We start from the raw sequence: 21,781 nt of genomic DNA, 5'->3' as shown, positions 1-21,781 counted from the left end.
TTCATTACCTCGCATTTTATTTGCAGGCAGTTCCTTTGTTTTGGCAATTCACGTAGAAAAATATGAATTTCTGCTTAAAGAAATGTGCAGTATTCACAGGCTGTCTGTTTTTTTTGTGTTTTTTTCTGCAGCTCTGTCAAAGGTGTGTCTGAAGCTGGAGCTCGAAGCATGGGGCATGGAACCGGACCAACGATGACCGTCATGTGCTTCAATCCAGGAAGTCGCCTCAAAGAAAAATCGCAAGATGCAGCTCTGAATCACTGACAAAACACACCAAGGATCCACTTCATCACAGCACTTTCACCTGTCCGCTTTGTGTGGAGACTGGATATTTTTCCATATATCTCTCCATAGACTTGGCTGACGAGATTAGATTCCATCCATTATCAGCATTAGATCTCGCTCTAAAATAATAATAATAAAAAAAAAAAAGGATATTGCATTGTCTGCTTGACTGTAAAATTATCTATGTGGAATATAACAATCAGCAGATAAACCCCGGGACAAAACCACAATCAGATGTTAGTATCACTCTGAGGATCTTTCCCCAGTTCTGACCCTCTTGTGGCGCGCCCTGTTATTCTCTACGATGAATCCAAACAGCCTATCTGGGCATTGCTTCATGCTGCTAAGTACCGTGCTGGGCCTGAGCGCAGGCTTGGAGTTTACTGGCTCTGAAGGTCAGTGGGCTCGCTACCTGCGCTGGGACGCCAGCTCCAGAAGTGACCTGACCTTTCAGTTCAAGACTTCACAATCGGAAGGCCTGCTGCTCTACTTCGACGACGGCGGATACTGTGACTTTCTGCTTCTCGCCGTGTCTGAGGGTAAGATGCAGCTCCGCGTCAGCATTGACTGCGCCGAGACCACCATCACCTCCGACAAATTGGTCAACGACAGCCGCTGGCACTTTGCCGCCGTCAACAGGCACAATTTGCGGACTGGCCTGGCCGTGGACGGCCAGACCAAGACGGAGGAGGTGCGGCCCCAGCGGCAGTTCATGAAGATCGTCAGCGACCTCTTTCTCGGAGGGCTCCCGGGAGACATCCGCACATCTGCCATCACCGTGCCCTCTGTCCGTGAGCTGCCGCCATTCAAAGGAATTATCACAGACCTCAGTTATGGGAGTAAGCTGCCCACACTAATCAATAGTCAGAAAGTACGCTTGGAGATGATGGGCCTTTGCACAGAGAACCCCTGTGAGAATGGCGGGATCTGCTCGCTGGCAGATGGAGAAACCTACTGTGACTGCTCCAAAACTGGATATGTAGGTCGATACTGCACTGAAGGTAAGGGGGCTGGCTCCAGAGCTTTCTGTGTCAAGTGCTGAATATTGATTAAAATCTTTGTAAAAAATTCAGTGGGATTCATAACAAATGTGGACCTGATCTAACAACAGGTTTACTATTTGCTTCCAGGTACACAGTGAAGATTGATATACGTACCTTCAAATTTGCTTTGTGCAGACATATAAAGTATATACTGTTAAAACCATCTCATACCATGTGGCTTAGAACTATTTGGCACCACCATAAATCTCAATGCAGACTTCTGAAATTAGATTTAATTTCCATAACTGTGTTGCAATACGCACTACACCCAATATGATTTGTGCCACACCAAACCTCATTTACGAAATGCCTTGAAAAATGTGCCTTGATTACAGCGTAGCATTTATACAACAGTGTAATTTATACAAAGCAGGAGCAGCTCTACTTCAGTGTGTTAGACAGATTTAATGTCATTCACACAGGACATCAAAATCAGAATATTACTTTTGTGGTTTGTTTGGTCTTACAGCTTCTTTTAGAAAGCCTTCATATTTCAGGTGGGAGTTAAATTGGAGGTGATGTGCTCAGCATTTTCTCCCTTCACAGTTATTACTTTTGATGAGGTGGTGGTGGATACGGTATTAGCTGATATGACTAAAATTACAACACTGAGTTCTCTTTTTGTCATTAAATGTATTCAGATTTTGCAAGGTGCTGCAGAGACCTGAAGGTACACACAAAGTTTGGATGAGAAACAACTTCATCTATTTTTTTTCTCTGCCTCTGTACCAAGGCCATCTCTTGTTTGGGGAGTGTAATGAGATGCAGAACTTTGACAATACTCTACGGTATTCTGTCTTCACACCTGTAAAGCTTTAGGCAATAAAAACCTCTTTTCTTTTTTTACAGCTGATACTTGGTTATACACTCAAATGGTCAAATGACCGTGATATAATACAGGAACATCTGGTCTTTCCCTTCCTTTCCAAGAAATACAAACAAAATAATTTTCCTCTTCTGTACACTGAACTACTTTAAATTCTGCAGCCCAAGACAAAGTCGCAGAATGAAATCGGTTTCTGTTCCCGTTGTTTGTTGTTTTGCTGCCAAAAAAAAAAAAATCTACCTCTTTACAAACACACCACTGCTTGTAGCCTTGAGATCAATGCCAGTTGATGCCAGGAATAACTTGCTTCATTTCCTTCTTTTTTGGTATTGCATTGTCCTACGTCACAGAAATGTCCATTTTTCACATTTAGACCTGTAACACATACAATACACACTTTCACCACGACCTTAACTCATTTCTTCTTGTGTACTGATTGTAGAAGATTACTCTGTGTGAACAGACCCATGTCAAATTTCCTCCACTGCTGACCCACTTCCTGCCTGTCTAAATCACACTGACATGGCTGAGGGATGACTCCATTTTGCCAAAAATCAGGGGAATGCTCACTGAATGCTACAATGCAGATCGCAACCTATTTTAAGCTGCATCAAATACAGTTAAGATGCTATAATTTCTCATCATTATAGCATGCATTTAAAATATAGAGTTTCTGATTTCCTTGGAGCATTTTTTGCTGCGTTTGTCTCTTAATATGTCAGAGTATTTGTTGCCCGAACGAAGCTGTTTGGAGCTTAAATCCCAAGCACTAGCCTGCGGCACTGTTCAGGACAGCAGCACGCGATGTGCTGGTTGCAGAGCAGTCAAGCGGACGGACTGGACTTGACCCCTTTTTCGCTTCATCCCATTTGCTCACTGCCTTTGTCGAACAGTCGATAGAGGAGGCGTAGGTGGTCCATTTGTCTGAGAGCTGACAGGGGAACTATGACATCTTCGTGTTAAAACAACTGAGGTTTTAAGAGTGCACTCGCGCCTCAGCCAGACAGCTTGGACAGGGAAAGAGGTAGCCATATCTCAGCCGCAGGGCAGAGCCAAGTGTCACGAGTGAATTCACCGCTAGCCTGTTGTATCCCCCCCCCCTCACCCCCCACCTCTGTGTGTCTATCTTTCTTAGACACATCTAGTCCTCGTCTTCCTCTGCTTTCAGGCCATAAAGGAAGGTAGTCATTTCCTTCCGCAGCTGATCTGACTGCTGCTCTTTTCTGACTTTCCCATTAACTGATGTGGCTGATTGTTGATTATGCCACAGAGACTGGAAACCATAATTAGGAGGATAATGAGAACAGAGACGGCTAATTTGCCTGGAAAATGCCTCCGCCTGTCTATCAGCAAACTACTGCAGATTTTTTTTTTTTTTTTAAATTGTTATGTCCACAAGTGGCAAACTACTTGTTGTGAAAGCAACCCCTGAGCACAGTCTGTTTTCATTGGCTATTCAGAGCGATCACACTTCCACCGTTTGGAACAACTGCTAAGCACACCTGTCTTTGTTGGTATGCTGTGATTATGTTAAACATTAATGAGCAATGAAAGCAATCCGTCGAACCTGTGAATATTTGTACGTTATCAGACAGTCGTCCAGGCCTCGAATGCACACACTCAGAGACATTTGCATTTACAGGCGAGCACACAAACACACGCATTAACGAGGAAAAGGCCCCGGAGCTGCTCGTTAAAACGGGCAGATGGCTGACTGACTGAGTGGACTGGGCCTCGGAAGCATTTTGCCAGCCGTATTCCTAACGGTAGCCCGCTAGCCCACTGGCCTAGAAGGGGAAACGCATAGAGTGGGCAAAATTAAGGTGAGATGAGGAATGAGAAAAAGGGAAAGGGGGAGAACTTAATGTGGCACTCCCACTAAAAAAAACATCCATATTGCCACGCTGTTTGCCCGTTTTTTTTTTTTTTGGTGTGCTTTTCTTCCATCATGGTGAGAAGCATCATCATTTCACTGCAGCGATAATCATGAGACCGTTCCCGTCTCTGAGCTCCTGCAGCTTTTTCCGAGCCGTACCCAGCTCGGCTCGCAGCTTAGCACCAAAAAACAGTTGGCCATAAAACACATGTTTAGCCTCTCCTCCCCTGTGGATCGGGTCGTATCAGTGCAGCTAACTGTGTCAGGGCAACCGACTGAAATCAGACACCACTCGCTCTCCATACATGTTGACTTCGGATGGCAAATCCGGCCCTTCGTCCTGTCATTGATTAAGCTACTTCTACGTCATTTTTTTTTATATCAACTTGACTCTTCTCCTGCTATTAGCTGTGCAAATATCATTATCTTTTATGGTAATGATCTGCATATTGAACCTCATTCTGTTCATTTAACTTAGCGCTGGTGACATTATGAAGTCTCTTGAATACCTGAGGGTTTCCCTGTTACAATGAGTTATGCAGAAGGTCAAGGTTGTCAAGAGCTACACTGGATTGTTTAATGAATATCTAAAAACGATCGCACCAATTCCTCTTCCACAATTGCACATCCTGTATTTATAATGAACAGTTTAAACCCCACCTCCCCCCACCCACCACCACCAGCCCACACCCGTCTTTTTGCTTCCAAAATATGCAGTGACTTGATTGAAGGCTAGTAATTGAAGGCTGGGGCAAGCAAACTGTTAAGCAAGTGCTGAAATGGTGCCTTCAGGCTTAGCTTTAGGGATTAATAAACAGACATGGAAAAAAAAATGACAGTTACAATAATCTTACTATAAAAAGTAGGTCAGGGAGAAAAAAAGGGAAAAAAAATGGTGCAGGGACTTGCCTGATTCCAGTGCAGAGGGCATTTGTGTCTAGTGCCCAAGCTGAAAATTATGTTTGGATTTGAGTGGTGAAGCTGCTGGTAAAATAGAGCAGGGGATTACACTCGGACCACATGTCCTCCACAGCACATTGGCTTGTTCTGAGCGCTGTTGCATCAAGAGAAAGGGTTTTATCTACATGGGGGAAACTGAGCATTTAGCTTGCGAACATTCAGGCAGGATATGCACGTTTAACTGAGCGGAAGCATTTTTCACGGTCAGGCAAAAAAAAAAATACAAAAGATGCGGACCTGCTGACTGCGGCTCATAAACTCAGGGCCCCCAAATTTTGCGAGCCGGAACTGTGCTGCTGTCCATCAGCTGGCCGCTATCTCCCTTCCCCCTGCCTCCATCGCTTCGTCCTTCCCTTCCCTCTGCCAATGTCATCCTTCTTGTGTGGGAGGGGAAGTAGCATCCATTTTCTACTCCCTAAAGGAGACAGCAGAAAATCCTCACCTCGTCTCCAACAGCCACTTCTACGGCCCCCTCTTCTCAAATGATATTTCTGTCTTGTGTTGAGTTAGTTAAATTTAACACTAAATAAAGACTTAATGCTGTCACGACAGAAGAAATGAAACCGAAAAATCCCTGGTTGCATGCAGCGGTGGGAAACAGGCGAGTCCTCTATGTAGCCCGGGGAGCAATCGAGGCACAGCACGAAGTCAAATTATTATCTGATATTGTGTATTAGAGCAGATACTTAAAATGTCTCACGTTTTAATTAGGATTTGTTAATTTTTTATCGTCAGTTCTTGATGCTCAGAGGCGTTGATTACAAGTCTCTGAACACTCCCTTAAGGTTGAGACTTTCAGACTAAAAAAAAGTTGAGTACCCAATGTACAACAGACACGACAGACAATGGCAGGTTTGATGCCCGTCCCACTAATGTGTTTTTTTTTTTTTTTTGTCACTGTGCTGTGAACCACAGCAGGAGTCCCACAGTGAGCATTCTCCTGAGAAACCACATGCGTGTGCTGATTTTGGGTCAGCAATAAAGAAAACATGGGGTTGGAGGGTTAAATGGGCGAAAAGGGCAAATGGAGGAGAAAAACATGGGTCTGTGAACGAGCATCCTGAGATCCACAAACCTCACAACACCATAAATCCTCACGAGTGGTGATTTATGTCTCTTCTTTCTAATGTGTTTGAGGAACTCTGTGTGATACAAGATGCAGAATATTATGTTACTGTGACAATATTCGAAATGTGAAAGAGTTGTTTGCTGGAGAAGTAATGTCAATCTGGTTCCCTGAAAGGACGGGACAGATGAAATGTTACGTGTTCTTCTTTCCACAGGGATTTTTTTTTTATTTTTTATTTTTTTTTACAGAAGTAGTTATTTCAATAAGGCATGTCAAGGGGCATCTCTTTGCTCCTTACATGAAAACCCAGTGATTAGAAGTGTGGTATGTTTTGCATGTTAGATTCACATGCAAAAGTGGCTGCAGCGTGTTGTTAATGCGATGCTTCTCTTTGCTTTCTCTCTTTTCCTGCGACGACTCCACAGCAGTCCAGAGAAAACCAGGTGAGTCTCAATGAGAGTCAGTCATATACTGTGTTCCTGATGGCGTACTTACATACCAACACTCACTATTTTGAGTGCATAAGTGCGTTCGCACTGCCAAGTATGGAAACGTGTGGTGCGCTACAGGTACTCAAAACGATCCCAAAAAATTAGTTGGACACTTTCACACGTCAAAATATTTTCAAATATTCTGACGTCTGCATCTTAGGATGCTGGAGCTGTTGCAGAACACAATACAAAAGTGTTTATTTTTCCCTAAGTACCACCATACTGCTGTTGGATAGAAGCCATCGATATTTTAATTGTGTGTGTTTAACAGAGGACACAAAAACACTTTCATGTCTGGGTAAATTAATTAAAGCAGCAGATATATTGGCAGGTGATGTGCGATTTGACATGATGACGTTCAAGTACTACACAATTAAGTGTACTAACATGTAAGAGTGTGTTTGAGTGCACGATGGGAAGTACGCCATTTGAAACACAGCCAATGTTTCAGTTAAATCGTCGCAACAGTTCATTTCATATTAAGCTATTTATTATTTGTGTTCACCTTTAAAAGGCAAGAATTATTATTATTTATTTTTTTTACCAGTAATCCTGTTATAACATGTAAAGGTGACATGTATGCGGTAAACAACCTCGACAGCTACTTTATATTCATATACGGTGTTGCTCTCTTTATTAGTCATTTGTCTGTTTCCACAGAAAGCTTTCAAATGCACTTGGGAAAGCTTTTGCTTTTTAGTGTGGTAGCCATGGTTTGCCATCATGCAAAGCATGCTAAGTGACAATACGGCTGTGGTATTGGTGTGTTGTTCTCAATTCCTCTCTTGGTTCCTGTCTGTTTGATTTTTCTCTTGAAGGCCTCGCACACCTGAAGGCAGAGCAAGGTACTCTCTTCGCTTTCGTTCTAGATCTCTATTATTTTTTCCTCACTCACCCCCCCGGCTCGGTTCTGGGGCGTAAATTTACACTGTGTGCCTCCACTATCTGTCCATGTGCATTTGTGTGTTGCGGTGCTCCCACTGCTACTGCAGAGAAGTGGGAGGGCGCGTGTGTGTGTGCGTGTGTGTGTGTGTGTGTGTGTGTGTGTGTGTGTGTGTGTGTGTGTGTGTGTGTGTGTGTGTGTGTGTGTGCGTGTGTTGGCGGGGAGGGGAGGGGTGCATGGCAGCATGGCATGTCCCACATCTCACCTTTGTCTCTCTCTCTACGCTTCTGTGTCTCCTCAGCCTCGTTTCATCCAGGTTTCTGTGTATTACATAATTGTGTACTATTCTCAGTTCCACAGCAAACAGGCAGTGACACAATCCACTGTGTGGGGAGTGAGTGGGGGGTGGGGAAGCAGGAGGGTGGTTATAGAAATGACTGGAATTTGGGGAGACAGTTTAGAGGATGAAAAAGAGGTGTATTTGGGGGAAAGTGAGGAATAAAGAACAAAAAATGTCACCAAGATATTTAATTTTTAAAAAAACAGTATACTTTTAAAATACAATCATGTCGGACGAATCTGTAGCGCACACATTGCATTTCATATCCAGTACCAACGTAGGAAGTAGTTTTGAGGTCTGGACAGCGGATGGATGTCTTTTTTTGTAATTGTAACCAAGTGTTTTAGTTGCATCATCTTGCGTACACGCATCTCGTTCTCATCCCAAGGCATCCCAATTACTACCGTTTTGTTACAGCCTGCTGGTATCTCAGCGATACGCTCAAGGTTCCTCAGGTTTAGGCAACAGAAACCACACTGTTGGGGTCAGAAAAAAAAAAAAAATCATGATTTGGGTTAACGTGACACAATTTGGTTTTGGGTTAGACACTAAAACCACTTAGTAGCATTACGATCATCGTGTTAGTTACGTTACTAAAAAGAATTCCCTGTCGACTTTTGCTTTCTCACGAACTCAACCTCTGGTATCCCGGCTGAAAGTCCTGTGTTTGCTCCATCCAACCATCCTCGACCTCGTCCCTACACGTTCTTTATCACTTTTTATACTCACAGGACCTCCTTCTTTGAGCCGTCTGGTCACAGTGCCGACACTAAAGCGCAACTTGTGCATAACTAATGAAAACGGCAGCATTTGACGCCCTGGAAATGCGATCGGGCTGGTACACATTAACGATAGTTTATTTGTCATAACTAAAAAGTATTACTGACCCAGACCGAAATCATAGTAACCGTAGATAGATATTATAAAGGAACAATGTAAAAACAGCAGCTGATCATGACCTTACATGACCCTCTTCAACAGAATGAGTTTGCTTAGTTGACATGAAATCACAGTTTATTTTTAAATAACATGTAACAAGCGAAGATCCCAAAAAGTAGTTCCTCTTTTCTTGAGTAATTCAAGCTGAATGTAATCAGAGACTTTAATGAAACCAATATCAGCGATCTTTTGTGATGGAAGAAACAGTGACTTTCATACAAACATATTTTCTTATATACAGCAGTTTAATTGTACACAAATATAATGTCATTTCAATAACCCCCCCCCCCCCAGATCTCCCTGCAAACTGGAAACATGACATTACTTCCTGCTGCGGTTTCACATAGTTCTGCTTTGAACTCGACCAATTGACCGTTTTGACAGCGTTGACCTTTAACATCACCTGAGAGTACAACGTTAACAAAGCTTTTTTATTAGCTGAGGTGTCAACACTTTTCCTCCCCAGGTAAACAAGCGAGGTTGATAGATTTTCTTTCTCATCATTTCGATTTTTACTTCAACCAAAACTAGCCAAAACAAATGGTAGCTCCAACGTGACCTCGACGTACTCGCCAAGCTTCCTGTACCACTTGTTTCAAAATGTGCAAATTATTGTTTCTGTGCCTCTTTCTGGTGGAATCTCTGCACTGTAGTGCCATTCAAGAAAAAAAGATGATGTGAAAAGAAAATTGAAAAAAAAAAAAAGCTGAAATTGGGAAGTGTCAGTGGTGTGCTGCCCTCGTGCGCTTCTCCCATGTCCCCACCATTTGCATGATTGTCAACATTTTGCATGTAAGTGTCAGTCGGCGGTTCAATGTAGACTAACAATAGCTTATCCCCACTTTCTGCTGTCTCTCTCTGGTGCTCTGCCTGGATGACACTCTTCCCTCTTGTATCTCTGCGGATCCTTTCTCCTCTTCAAAACCTGTAGGTAGAAACAAAGGTACAGAAATCCCTTTCTTCCTACTCTACTCTTATCTGAGCTGCGATATGTGTGTGTGCTAATCATTTATTATGTGTGTTCATTAGTGTATTCATAGGCTCACCTGTATGTTTGAGAGAGAAAGAGAAAATCAGAAGCTTTCCTGCTAACGAGCGCTCACATTTTCTGTTGCATGAAGGATGAACGATTGAGCAGAGAAATGAGTGAAGCTGGAGACAACGACAGTGTGCTCTTCACTTAATCATCACGGTTTAATATGAAATGAGAGTTATCGCTGCACTGGATTAGTGATATCATGTAAATATTATTGAAAGACTGGCAGTGTGAAGATTCACGTGTGTATAAATGCACAGATTTGTGTGTGTGTGTGTGTGTGTGTCAGTGCTTAATTAGATATGGCAGTTCTCTGTCCATTGAAGACGAGCTGATTGGTGAATTTGACCTAACATTTTAATGAGGTCTCCTCATTATTCATTTATCAAAGCTATGTGCTACACTTTTCTGAAGTTGTATGTCATGTTATGTTGTGTCATTATACAATGTGTGCATGCCTTCTTTAGATAGATCTTTATCATTAGGTTAATTCCCGTATTCCCTGATTTTGGACTGAAACATGGCGACTGAGACACAAGTGTGCATAAGCAGATGATTGTTTTTTTAACCTCCCCTCCCCCCTTTTTAGTTACTGTCGCTACACATGTCACGCCTTGCCATTATTGCATTGCACATAATACTGGTTATGTTAAAGGGTGCAACTTTGCCACTTGAAATTGTTGGTCATTTGCAAAACAGTGGTTTGTTGATATCAGACAGGATGAACAAAAATATGTTTCTCCTTTTGCGTTGTGTTCAGCATTAGCTAGCTAGATAACTTTAGCTGCTTCCATTGGCTAAAACGCTGTTTCTGGTTAAGGTTCTAATATGTTTGGCTGAGAAACAAAACAAAAAAAACAGACGCTTGTAAAAGATATGTCCTTGCCTACATACATAATATCATGGTAAAAGATGAGGCTAAGGTTGCATCCTCATCAGAAAGAAACAAGCATTGCTATTGTATAGAAGTGTTGACAGTCGTAATATTATAAGTAAGATAAGAAAATATGTAAGATCTGACTGTTGATTTGTTTAAACAGATCCCTGTGAGGTTGCAGAGTTTATATACTTGTTGATATCCAACCTCCAGCCCAGGATGGTTTCCACTCAGTGGGAAAAGATCACAGTGGATGTGAATATCTTGTAATCTCACAAACTGACATACTGACTGATGTCCTCTTTGGTGGTGGAAGTGATGTTGGATTACTACTGTAAGTAGTAAGCAATCGAACTCACCAACTTCATTCTGTCCATTTTTATTTTAATGAATTACTGAGTATCACTGAAACCTTTCGGGCACTGCTTCTTTTTGTGAAGAAGTCCAAAGTGTGACTAACCTGCTGTACCTAGTTGATGGTTGCTAAGCCACAATTAGACAGTTGCTGTGCTGGGGAGGTGTTATGTGAATAATTTATTAGGATCATCTATTGATTTCCAATAAGGGACAGTTTGGTAGTTTCTGACTTTTGACTGACACATGATGACAGTGAGACTTAAGCGTAAAGTGTGTGATCTGCTTGTGCTCGCTCTACGTCAGACGCTGCACTGTTTTCCCTGAGGATTGGTTAAAACCAAAAACAGAATTCCCCTCCACTTGTATCACATATTACTTAGCAATGGGCAGATCAGTGTGTCGTGAGCAGTCCCATAGCGGTTCAGTCATTAGTGCTGTTGCATAACAGAAGAAGGAGGACCCAGGTTTGATGCAGGGTTCTGGCCTTAAGTCCATGGGGGTTTCCTCTGGGTGTCCCAGTTTCATCCAGCTGTCCAAGGACATCCAAATCACATGGACCAGGGACTCTAGATTACCCAAAGGTGTAAGTGTGAATGATTGTCTCTATGTCTGCTTTAATCCGGCAATGATCCCTGGATAGAAACCAGATTCCCTGGAAAGGAAGAATTATGTAAGAAAATGAATGAACAACAGAATCAAAATTGTTGCTATTTATTTAAAAAAAAAATGCTTAACCATGATTAAAGATGATTTTAAAACACAGACCAACGCAGTGTTCACCTTACAGACTATTTATTGTGAAATAGTGAGACATAATGTGTAAAAGGAGGACATGCCTTACAGCAGGTCCCTGTGCTATTAAATTCATGTCTCTGCAGTTGTGTCTATGTACTGTAAATGGCAAAGTGGTCAGAGGGTACAGTGAGTGGGAAGCTGGGGAGAATAGATTTGAGAATGAACTCCCGAGGGGAGAGATGAAAGAGAGAAAAGAAAGAGAGGGGGGGAAGGGGTTGAAGGCAAAAAACAAAACAAAAAAAGATACAAAGCCACAAGGAAAAATGATAGCTGCAGATGAAGGGGGCGAGCATGTCAGTGTTGCGAGGCCACATATTTCAAATGAAGAATATGGAGCACCTTGTCATCCCTGTACTTAAAACAGTGGCCGATGAGGCCTGCCTCTATAGCCATCTATAGAGGAATTTTTTAGTCCCCAGCAATCAGATTGTTCTTGGCTCCAAGATGCATAGCTTTGACGTTACAGCTAACTTTTTACAAGTTGTGGCAACGGACCAGCGACTGTGCTCCAGTTAGCACCACTGCTCCAGTTAGCAAAACTTTGCACTTCAGCCTGCAGACATTCACGTTTGAGTGCTTGGTTTTTACATTTTTTGAATGTGTGTTTGAGGTGTTAAAACCACTTATTCTCTTTTAGTCGTAAATTGGAACAATTTCATTTACTGAATTTGACCCGTTCTTTGCTTGGTGGATGAATAATACAACCGAAAATATGTCAGTCTTTATGTGAAATAAATTTAGTGAGTCCTAGTACCAATTAACAGCCCCATTTACGCTGACATTACAAATGTGGTCATACCTCTATGTCACCCAGCTAATGAGATCAGATCAGGAGGACTTGGGTTTACAGTACACTCGGTGGTAATTATTCATCTTGTTAGTCTTATTATGTTGAGCCGGGGTATATCTGTATGTAGTAACTGTCCCTCAGCAGTCACAGACATCAGCTGGTACATGGACCACATGCAGATATGAGGTGATCAAGTCAAACACACATGCGAGGCGTGCCATATTTATTAACACCTTGAAGTAACATATTGAAATGAGGATTATTTTTTTTACAAGAAAAAGAGAGTTTATTTCTAAAGCAGACAGCAGGCGATTCAAGGTGCTTTATAGAGGCAGAGAAATGCATAAAATATATGATGTCTACTGTGAAAAAAAAAACTTTAAAATTCTGGTAACACTTTTTGGTAAGGTACATGATTTATCATGAATTCATGAATTACTTCAGCATTATTTCATTCATTAATTCCTCATGAATTATCAGTAAGTAACGTGAGTTCAAAGTCTTTCATCCCTGATATCATGCATGAACAGCACATTAATGAAATCATTATCTAAGATTATGATTCATAAAGCATGAACATGATTAATTCTTTGGCAAACGTTTTGGGCTAAGTTTTGGGTCTGTCCATTAACCTGCAGGTTAAAATGACTAAAACATAAACAATGAACAACTCAAACATCATGATAATTGAAACACATTTGTTCTTCCAATAGTCACCACTTCGTTTTAGGGGTCACAAACTTGATGAACTCATAAGTAACTAATGCTTAGTTAATGATGATTTGAGAATTGCTCTTCTGTGCTGCAAAGTTTGGCTCAGCATGTTTAGCGAAGAAATCATCTGATATCTGATGACGTACTCACCTTCAATTCATCCACCTGAATATGTTGTTCATGCACGAGATCATGAATATAAGACTTTAAACTCATGTTACTTCCTGATGATTTTATGAGGTATTAATGCATCAAGTCATGCACAAATCCTTGATAATTCATTCACTTTTGAGTGAAGTGTTACTTCAAAATTTGTATTTTATAATATTTACTAAACTTAAATCCTACTTGTAAACTTCTGATTATAATCACTTCCTGTTCATATTTTACACTTCCAGAGCACAAAGAACAAAGTGAGGCGCGCTGTGACTGTATTTTGTTGTACACGAAGGCTCATATTGCGTTCACTGACGTGTGACATCATTATCTCCCCTCCCCCTGCGTCTCATCAGCTTAGTGGACACCCGGACAGTGTTCGTCACGGTGTAGCAGGTTAACTCCATATCAGAGATGAGACTACAAGGCAGCCTGCAGGTCTCACTGCCAGCATCCCCTGACGGCTCTCTTCTGATCAGGAGAACATCTATTATATATGTGACACAAGTTCAGTGTCGCTGAAAATCAGATTTTTTTTTTTTTTGTACTTGTTCTTCTCCCTGACAGTTCTAATAATATTATACCGTTAATGAATCTGACTCGAATGCAGACACACAATACGGACTGACAAAATAATTGTTACACTTTGCTATAATACAATCCAGAGTTGACATGGTTTCATCAAAATTTGAGAATGATGATTATGTATAATTGTAATTTTGAGTGACATATTAATATATCCCACGTTATTGGTGGCTATTAGACAGAATTAAAGTGTTCTATACTGACTCTCTGTATGATGCTGAAATGGTGAATGTGTTATTCTGTAATGAAGCGGCACTGGGCAGAGAAATAGCGCTGCCATTGCTCCTTGTCCCCATTGCTAAATTGTCAGTGGTCCACTTTAGAGAGCAGTTTGATTGCGGGAAGGAGGGTTGGTTGGTTGGTTGGTTGGTTGGAGGGAGGGAGGAGTTCAGCCCGAGTCTAATCCCTCTGCATGAAGGCTTAGGACTGAGATCTCATTCTCCACTTCTGGAGTCACTCTCTCTAATTATCCCCTCAAAGTCCTGCCTCAAAGTTCCCAGACACATTTTTTTCTTTCTGCCTCTGTGGCAGTCATTCTGTTTCTTCCTCCCTCTCTCTCTCTCTCTGTACGTATATATATTCCCTCCCTGCCTGTCACCTCTTCTCCGACTCTCACTCGTTCTTCCTCCGATCTCCCTCTCTTGCCTTTCTCCTCACCCTATTCATCTTTGTCGGCCTCGGTATTCTAGTTAGCCTTTCTCATTTTCTCTCTCGTCCTCCTCCTCCTCCTCTCTTGTGTTTCTCCGGTTCAAAGTACTGTGGACATCATGAGCCTCAGATCACACTCGGGCTCGAGATGGGAGTGCTTACTGCCTGTCCACAGATGCTGCCGGGCTTCAGTGGGATTTATGTACAGCTCTGTCCGAAGTGCTCACAGGGTTCTTGGTTATTTCACCGGGCCTGGCCGATACTACACTAGAGATGTAGCTTTCTGACTCTGCAGCAGTTTACAGAGCAATGTTTCCTGTCTTTTTACACAGTAGTTTCAGGGAATATTCTACAAATACAGTATACTACACCATCAGAGGGATGTTGCAGGAGTGTGAAATCAAAAAGAACTAGACTCAGGAACAGCCTCTGTGCTTCTGACACAAAAACTCTTTCCAGCTGTATGATGGGTTTCAAGTCTCCCTCACACACACACACACACACACACACACACACACACACACACACACACACACACACACACACACACACACACACACACACACACACACACACACACACACACACGCACTTTACACGTTATTGTGCACACTCTGTACATGTCATTTTACTGTGGTTTTAGAATAAGTCTCAATGCCTTGAGCCACTGCTACATTTTTATGAGCACTTTACATTTAACATCACACTCTTCAATGTCTTTAATTGCACAAGCTTAATACAGCCAACCTCATATCTACATAAAAGACTGCTTTTTATATTTATATACTTTTTTTTTTTTTTTTTTTTTTTTTTTTTAGCAGAAACAGAAGGAATACAGAATAAGAATTCCATTGTTCAGTGTATCAACCTGTTTACTGTGCATATCACGATACAAATTGATGAATCATTTATCTCAAAGGATGCAAAACACAAAGGCTCTTTTCTGCTGCTAGAAAGAAACTGCAGTGTATGTATTTTATTTCTCTTGCAAAATGTATGTGTTCAGTGTCATGTGTCATGTAGCGGTGCGTTGTTTGATACCCCAATCCAGGGAGTGATTACATAGCTGCTTTTCTGGAGAGTTGATGCTTGTCGATGCTTGAAAAATTGGCCATTGGCATATGGTGAAACATTGATGCGTGTCAGGATGCTGCGGGTGTGTGACTTTACACATAAAACAATGGGTGCTGGTATTTTGAGACGAGTCGTGTGCTGCGAGTGTGCCGCGGACCTGAGTCTGTGTTGTTTCGGGACTACAAGTTTAAACATGAAAAACATCTGGGGATGTGGAGTGAGAAAGAAATTATGTTAGCAGACCTCTGTAACCTACTCAGCATCTCTGTTGAAGACTAGCACATCAACGCTACTGGGTTGTAGGTAATGTAGGTGAAAGGTTTTTACAAGAAGGTGAAATGCTTGTCATAAAAAAACAACTATATCTCTTATTTCGGCTGCATTGACTCTGATCTGGGCGGCGCAGTGGTTAGCATGGTCACCACACAGCAAAAACGTTCCGGGATGTTGGGGTCAAGTTTTTGTTTCGAAATGTATTTCTAACAATAGTGTCAGTGGCAGAGCTAGATGAACACGAACAGTCGAAGCAACGCTAGCAAATATCAAGGAATTGAAGCCAGAGCAAGAACAAGGTCTTTGCCCATTAGAAGACTATAATTGCAAACACTCTCCAATGGAGCGTGTCCAGACCAAGTGGCAACCAACAGTGAAGTCACCTGTCGGTTTGTGAACGAACGCAATGAAGCCTCGAGTTCAGAATTTGGATGTTGCCATCTTTCTTAGTCGCCGGTGGTTTGGAGCCGGTAGTGACCATATTTGGACGAGCTGGAGAGGATCGAGCGGGGGATCTGACTCGATCTGATTGGAAACCAGACAATACTACGTCCCGCCCATCAATAGCCATAACCTGACTGTACCACAGGCCTGTCAATCAAACAGACACGCCCCCCCAAAAACATGGCTTTTGAAGCTTATTTTATAATTAATGATGGGATTATTTTCAGGTGGACAGCCAGAAAACGAATAAGAAGGAGCGACTTTTGCTTGTAAAACCGAGATAACTCTGAAATTTGATTGACTTATAATTAGAGAGAAGTTGAATGGGAGTCTATGGAGCCAGAGCATTGTTGGAGCCAAACTCTAGCGGCACTCGGTGGTATCGCAACTTAACGCACTTCCGCATCTGCTTCACTTTTTAGACCCGGAAGCTACGTCCACTTTTACAACGTATATACAGTCTATGGACCAGACCCTATTTATCCACAAGGTGAGTTTGAGTCTGGCAACACTAAAAGCTATGGATAGACAGTTTCACAGATTGGTTGAACTCATGTAGATATCAGCGAGCGTATATTCGTAGTTCTGAGTGTTTGAACATTTTGCAAAGACAGCTGAGGTGCTGGTTGTTGGGAAGGGGATGTTATTGGACATGAAAATACTTTTTTAGGGAATCCTCCTCAAGAGCTTGTGGAAAACTCTGAGGGTAGAACAAAATGCTTCGTTTCTACAGAAGTGAATTGTTGCTCTATTAATTCACTGCTTCTAAAAAGGTAGAATATGTACGCAGCACCTCTCTCTTCTAAATGTAGTCCCGACACATGATTTCATGTTGGAAAATGAGGCATTGGTATTTTCTCATCCTTTGTAATGCCTGAGACTGGGACAGGCTCTGTGTCATCCGAGGTTTGGTTTATTAGTGTCCATGCAGTGTCACCCAGGCGATGGATAGGGTTTTTCCTGTTATGCCTCAGACACCGGATTCAGAGCACCAGCTGGCTCTTATTGGCCTTGGCGAGTGTTGGCCGTGCTGTTGATAAACGGCTATTAATGGCCAGATGCTCACCCCGAAATGGAGTTTAACTTTGCCTCTCCTCATTACTCAGTCCAAAACTACGGTGCAATCCTGGAGGTGGATTTCAAAGTTGCTAAAAAATTGAGGGCATTGGTCAAATTGATTTCAGCGCTGACCGGCTGCTACTCAAGTGGGAAAATATGAGCTGTAAACACAAACATGCTCCTCTATACCGGTGGGTTTCCTCCTGCAGCTCATTGTTTCTGAAAGGCTTCTGATTGGCTGCAGTGAAATTTCACCCTGGCAGCCATTATTCTCCTCTATGGAAACCAGAAAATAAATAGTTTAGAGCCGTGGCTGAAAAGGCAACACATGATTCTGTTTAAGGTTCAGAGGCTGTTTAAGTATAGAGTGAGGTAGGTTTTGCATTGGTTTCATTACATTTGTCTCTGGAACCAGAGGGAGTATCGATCGTCTCCGCTCGTCTAATTTCCTTTGCATGTTTCCTCTCATGTCTCCGCATCTATCACTTTCTTTGTTTTATTTCCTTTCTTTTCCCCCTCCCACTCTCTTGTTCCACTCTGTTATTTGGCCCTTTGTTTTCCATTTAGTTTACATTATTCTCCTGTCATGTTCCTTCTCCTCTCTCTTGTCTCCTTCCTCCGAGCCGTTTCCTGCGTCTCTGCTTCCCCAGACAAACGGGCGGAGGTTCACAAAAACATTGTCAGCTACATCGCACACTTCTTACCTCGACACCAACTCGCTGATGCCACCGTGCCGACGATTGGTAACCGCTCCCTCCTTCTCTTTCCCTTTCACTCTTGTTCTGGCCTTGTGCTCTCTTTACTTCTCTCCCTCTGTTCTCTCTCTCTTTGCTTGCTGCTGACCTCTGGGATCAACCGAGCAAAACTGATTCCCACTTTTTCACGCATCATGAGTGCGTCAGTGGTTACGCAACAGCGAGCGAGAGAGAGCGAGAGACGGAGAGAGAGAGAGAGAGAGAGAGAGAGAGAGAGTGCACATGCGAATATGTAACTGACATATTTGTCCATCTTTATTTGCGTTGCTGCTTGTCACCGAGAGAATATTGCTCTTGGTTAAGCCCCTTTCTCAACAAAATATTTAATATGTTTGCATGAAATATTTGAGCCATCATTATTGACTAGGCAAACATAAAATGTGCACTGTTAACATGCTGTGACAAGTAGAAAATCTGCTTACACATTACATAAATGTGCATCTGCATAATGGCAGATAGCGATGCAAGTTGAAACATCCTCTGTATGTTCGTAGTCTGTTAGTTGTTGTTGAACACAGTGTTGCAAATGAAGGTGAACGTTTGAATGTCTCACTAGTCAGGAAACCTGTCACGTCTTCACCAAATGCACTCTTATTTCACATCTAAGTATTCTGGAGTAGTAGTACACATTTGGCTGCAATCTCAGGAATGCTGCATATTGTTTGTGAAGTGCCTGAGACCTTATGAGTAGGATTCATGCGAAGAACTAGGTTAAGATGTGGCTTGAAGGGCTGCATTGTGAGAGTCTAAGTATGAGCGCATGCAAGAAGGCTTAGGAATATGTGGGAGCGAGTGTGTTTGTGCAGTGTTGTGTGATTGTGGAGAGGGGTGACATGTGTAGATGTGATGGCTGCAGCCATGCATAGATGTTCACACCAGGGAGAGAGTAAACAAACATGGCAGCAGCATGGTTAGAAAGGCAGCGAGCACTGTTCGAGCACACGGCCTCTTTCTATCTTTCCTGTCTCTGTTTGTTACCTCTGCCACGGAGCTTATTTATTCATTTCTGTTTGTTTGTTGTTCTGTTAGTTTGTATGAATAATAAAGATCAGAAAGGACTGAAAAGAATTTGGTTAAAATTAGTGCAATATTTACTTGAATACTGCAGTGGGCAAAACCAAATATGATGCAGACAGCACTTCAACTGCAAAACACAGGAGCACCTTCACTTACTTGATTCTTTGATTCAGATTCTTTGGTGCACAACATGTGGTCACCAGCTTTTGTTTCTTCATATATATAATATATATGAACGTCTTTTAGTTTTCTAAAAGTTTTTTGACTTCTTATTAGAGACGGACTTATCTGCTTTTTTAATTTTTTTATTATTAATTTGGAATGTATTCCAAAGCAGTTTATTTGAACTTCAGTTACAAATCGTTATGGCAACACCTTTTAATGTTTAAAAAAAATTATATCTATAAAATCGAATTTCTTCTAACATTTTCTCTTACTGACACAATTAGCAGAATACAATCAAGCAGCTAAAAAGCCGCCATCTGTTGTACTGTCTGCAAAGTGCAGTGAGCGGCCTGCTAGAGTCACGGTTGTGGTTCAGCCATGTCTTGGTCAGAATTAGGATGCAACAGTTTCTTGTGCCTCGCTGTAATATTCCTCTCAGTCTTAGCTCGTCAATCTTGTTGTACAGGAATTAGGGTTCGCCAGAAGGATGTGCCGGTACCAGTAGCTTGTGCGGCGTAGCCTTTAGCTTTGCTTCTAGCCTCGCTCGTGTCCTTCGCCTCTGCTTCTGCTCTCTCCACGACAGAGAGGGCTACTGTTCCCTAAAGAAGACATTCAGATCACACTGATCCCGGTGATCTGACGATCTCTACTGGTATCTGCTTGCAGTCAAACCCAAGGTTATTGCATGTAGTGCTGATTTTTAGAGGTCATGGCAATTTGAGGCCAAGAAAGAGACAGTAAAAGCAACACAATTTATCAATGATAAAGAGGTTTTCAGGGAGCACCAACCGGCTGTGTCTATTCACCTTGAAAAGCAGGTCAAAAAACCCGTCAGACCATCAAACCTGGATTGGAAGGTGGATCGGTAATGCCAGTCCAATGAATATCAGACCCCAAAAACAGGATTGGGTTGGATTGGTCCCAACTATCCATATTATATTATTCTCATGTTGCATTTTCAATCTAAATTTTTTTTAAATTATATTTTGCAACCATTTAAAGCATCTATGCACATACCAACTCCAGGAAAACTGCACCCTGTTACAATTGTACTTTATAAGCATTTGTTTTTTTCTTCTACCTTCTTTCTGCTTCTCTTTCTTCCCTTTCAAAGACAGAGCAGCCTCCTAAGCCTTTATGGACTCTAACATTATTCGGCAGTACACTTGCCTGACAGGAACGCTGCTTTTTCCTGACTTGGAAGTCATTTCTCTACGTGTCTGTGTGGACGCTTATGTGCGACGAAGTGTACTGCCCATGCAGCATGTCTGCTGCTTGAACATTCTGACACCGATGACTACAAAAAGGTGCCGTCTCCATTCAGAAACATATTTTCATCCGAGCTGGTGAAAATTTTGACCTGTGAACCACGATGAAGGCAGCTAGTACTTATTAAAAGAAAAAAAGAAGCAAACCTAATGGAAAAAAAATGACCATGACTTTTATTAGCTTTAGTGTTGCAAAGTAAGTGATTTGAAATGTTAAACAGGTGAAAAGAAAGAACCATTGTCCTCGTACTAACCGAGGACAAACGTTTGTGATGTGAGGAATGAAAACTTTTGATGGCACCTGCAAAGAATTGAAGACTGGTGAGGACCTGGTCGTCTTTTTTTATCTGATTGAACCAGAATGACCAAGAGTCACATCATGTGTCATATTTTATTTTGACGGTGTATCATATAAGCCATTTCCAAGAGATGTGTTCAGAATGCTAAAATAGAAATATTCAGGCAATTAATATCAGGCGTATAAACATTCTTGCCCACGTGTTTCATTTGCAGCAAAGAGGATGATAATTGGATTCATCAGGGAGGGAAATCCGGCGATGGCACACAATAGAGAGAAATTATCTTCGGTTGAATTTTTCTTTCTTTTATCGTGCCCTCAATTAACTGTCCAGTTGAGATGTGTACGGCGACCGTTTGACTCAAAGGAGGCCCAGAATATGTTTAGTTATAACAAAAGTGAAAGAGGATCTCTAACCCTAACCTTCCCCTTTCAGAGTGAGGCATGGGAGATGCCACGTAGCACGCGAATGCCCTTGCTCCGGCTGAGCCATTATGCAGATGATATGCTAATGAAGTCGTCCGATTTGATTCTGCTCAGGGTGCGCTGCACTGAGGGAAGATAATCAAGCGTTGATCATCTCCCACTCCAGCACTCGATCTGTGCTCATTTGTGTGTGTTGTACGTATCCAGGTATCCTGGTTGGATTTGCAAGGGAGAAAATATGTTTGGGTTCACATGTGTTGTATAATTTGGTCTGTAATTATTATTAATATTAATATTTTGATTTGTTTGGTATGTTTAAAACACAAACTGCA

At 42.0% G+C, this 21,781-nt stretch overlaps 1 protein-coding gene across 3 annotated transcripts in view; it reads left to right on the top strand.

Moving 5' to 3' along the window:
* The first annotated feature begins 461 nt into the window (after nt 1-461).
* LOC138623546 (neurexin-3b) overlaps nt 462-21,781 on the top strand; it is a 301,858-nt gene continuing 280,538 nt past the window's right edge. For all 3 annotated transcript variants that reach the window (XM_069703129.1, XM_069703128.1, XM_069703130.1), the window contains exons 1-3: nt 462-1,286; nt 6,485-6,502; nt 7,369-7,395. In XM_069703129.1, coding sequence (XP_069559230.1) covers nt 590-1,286; nt 6,485-6,502; nt 7,369-7,395 — 742 coding nt within the window. In that variant the 5' untranslated portion in view covers nt 462-589. The remainder of the gene's footprint in view (nt 1,287-6,484; nt 6,503-7,368; nt 7,396-21,781) is intronic.

Source organism: Brachyistius frenatus, unplaced genomic scaffold, assembly GCF_029030835.1.
Source record: "Brachyistius frenatus isolate BFR_SWC_R1_liver_20210118 unplaced genomic scaffold, ASM2903083v1 Contig_44, whole genome shotgun sequence".
Classification (NCBI taxonomy): domain Eukaryota; kingdom Metazoa; phylum Chordata; class Actinopteri; family Embiotocidae; genus Brachyistius; species Brachyistius frenatus.
The sequence above is the reverse complement of the archived record's forward strand: the minus strand, read 5'-3'. Positions and strand labels throughout refer to the sequence as shown.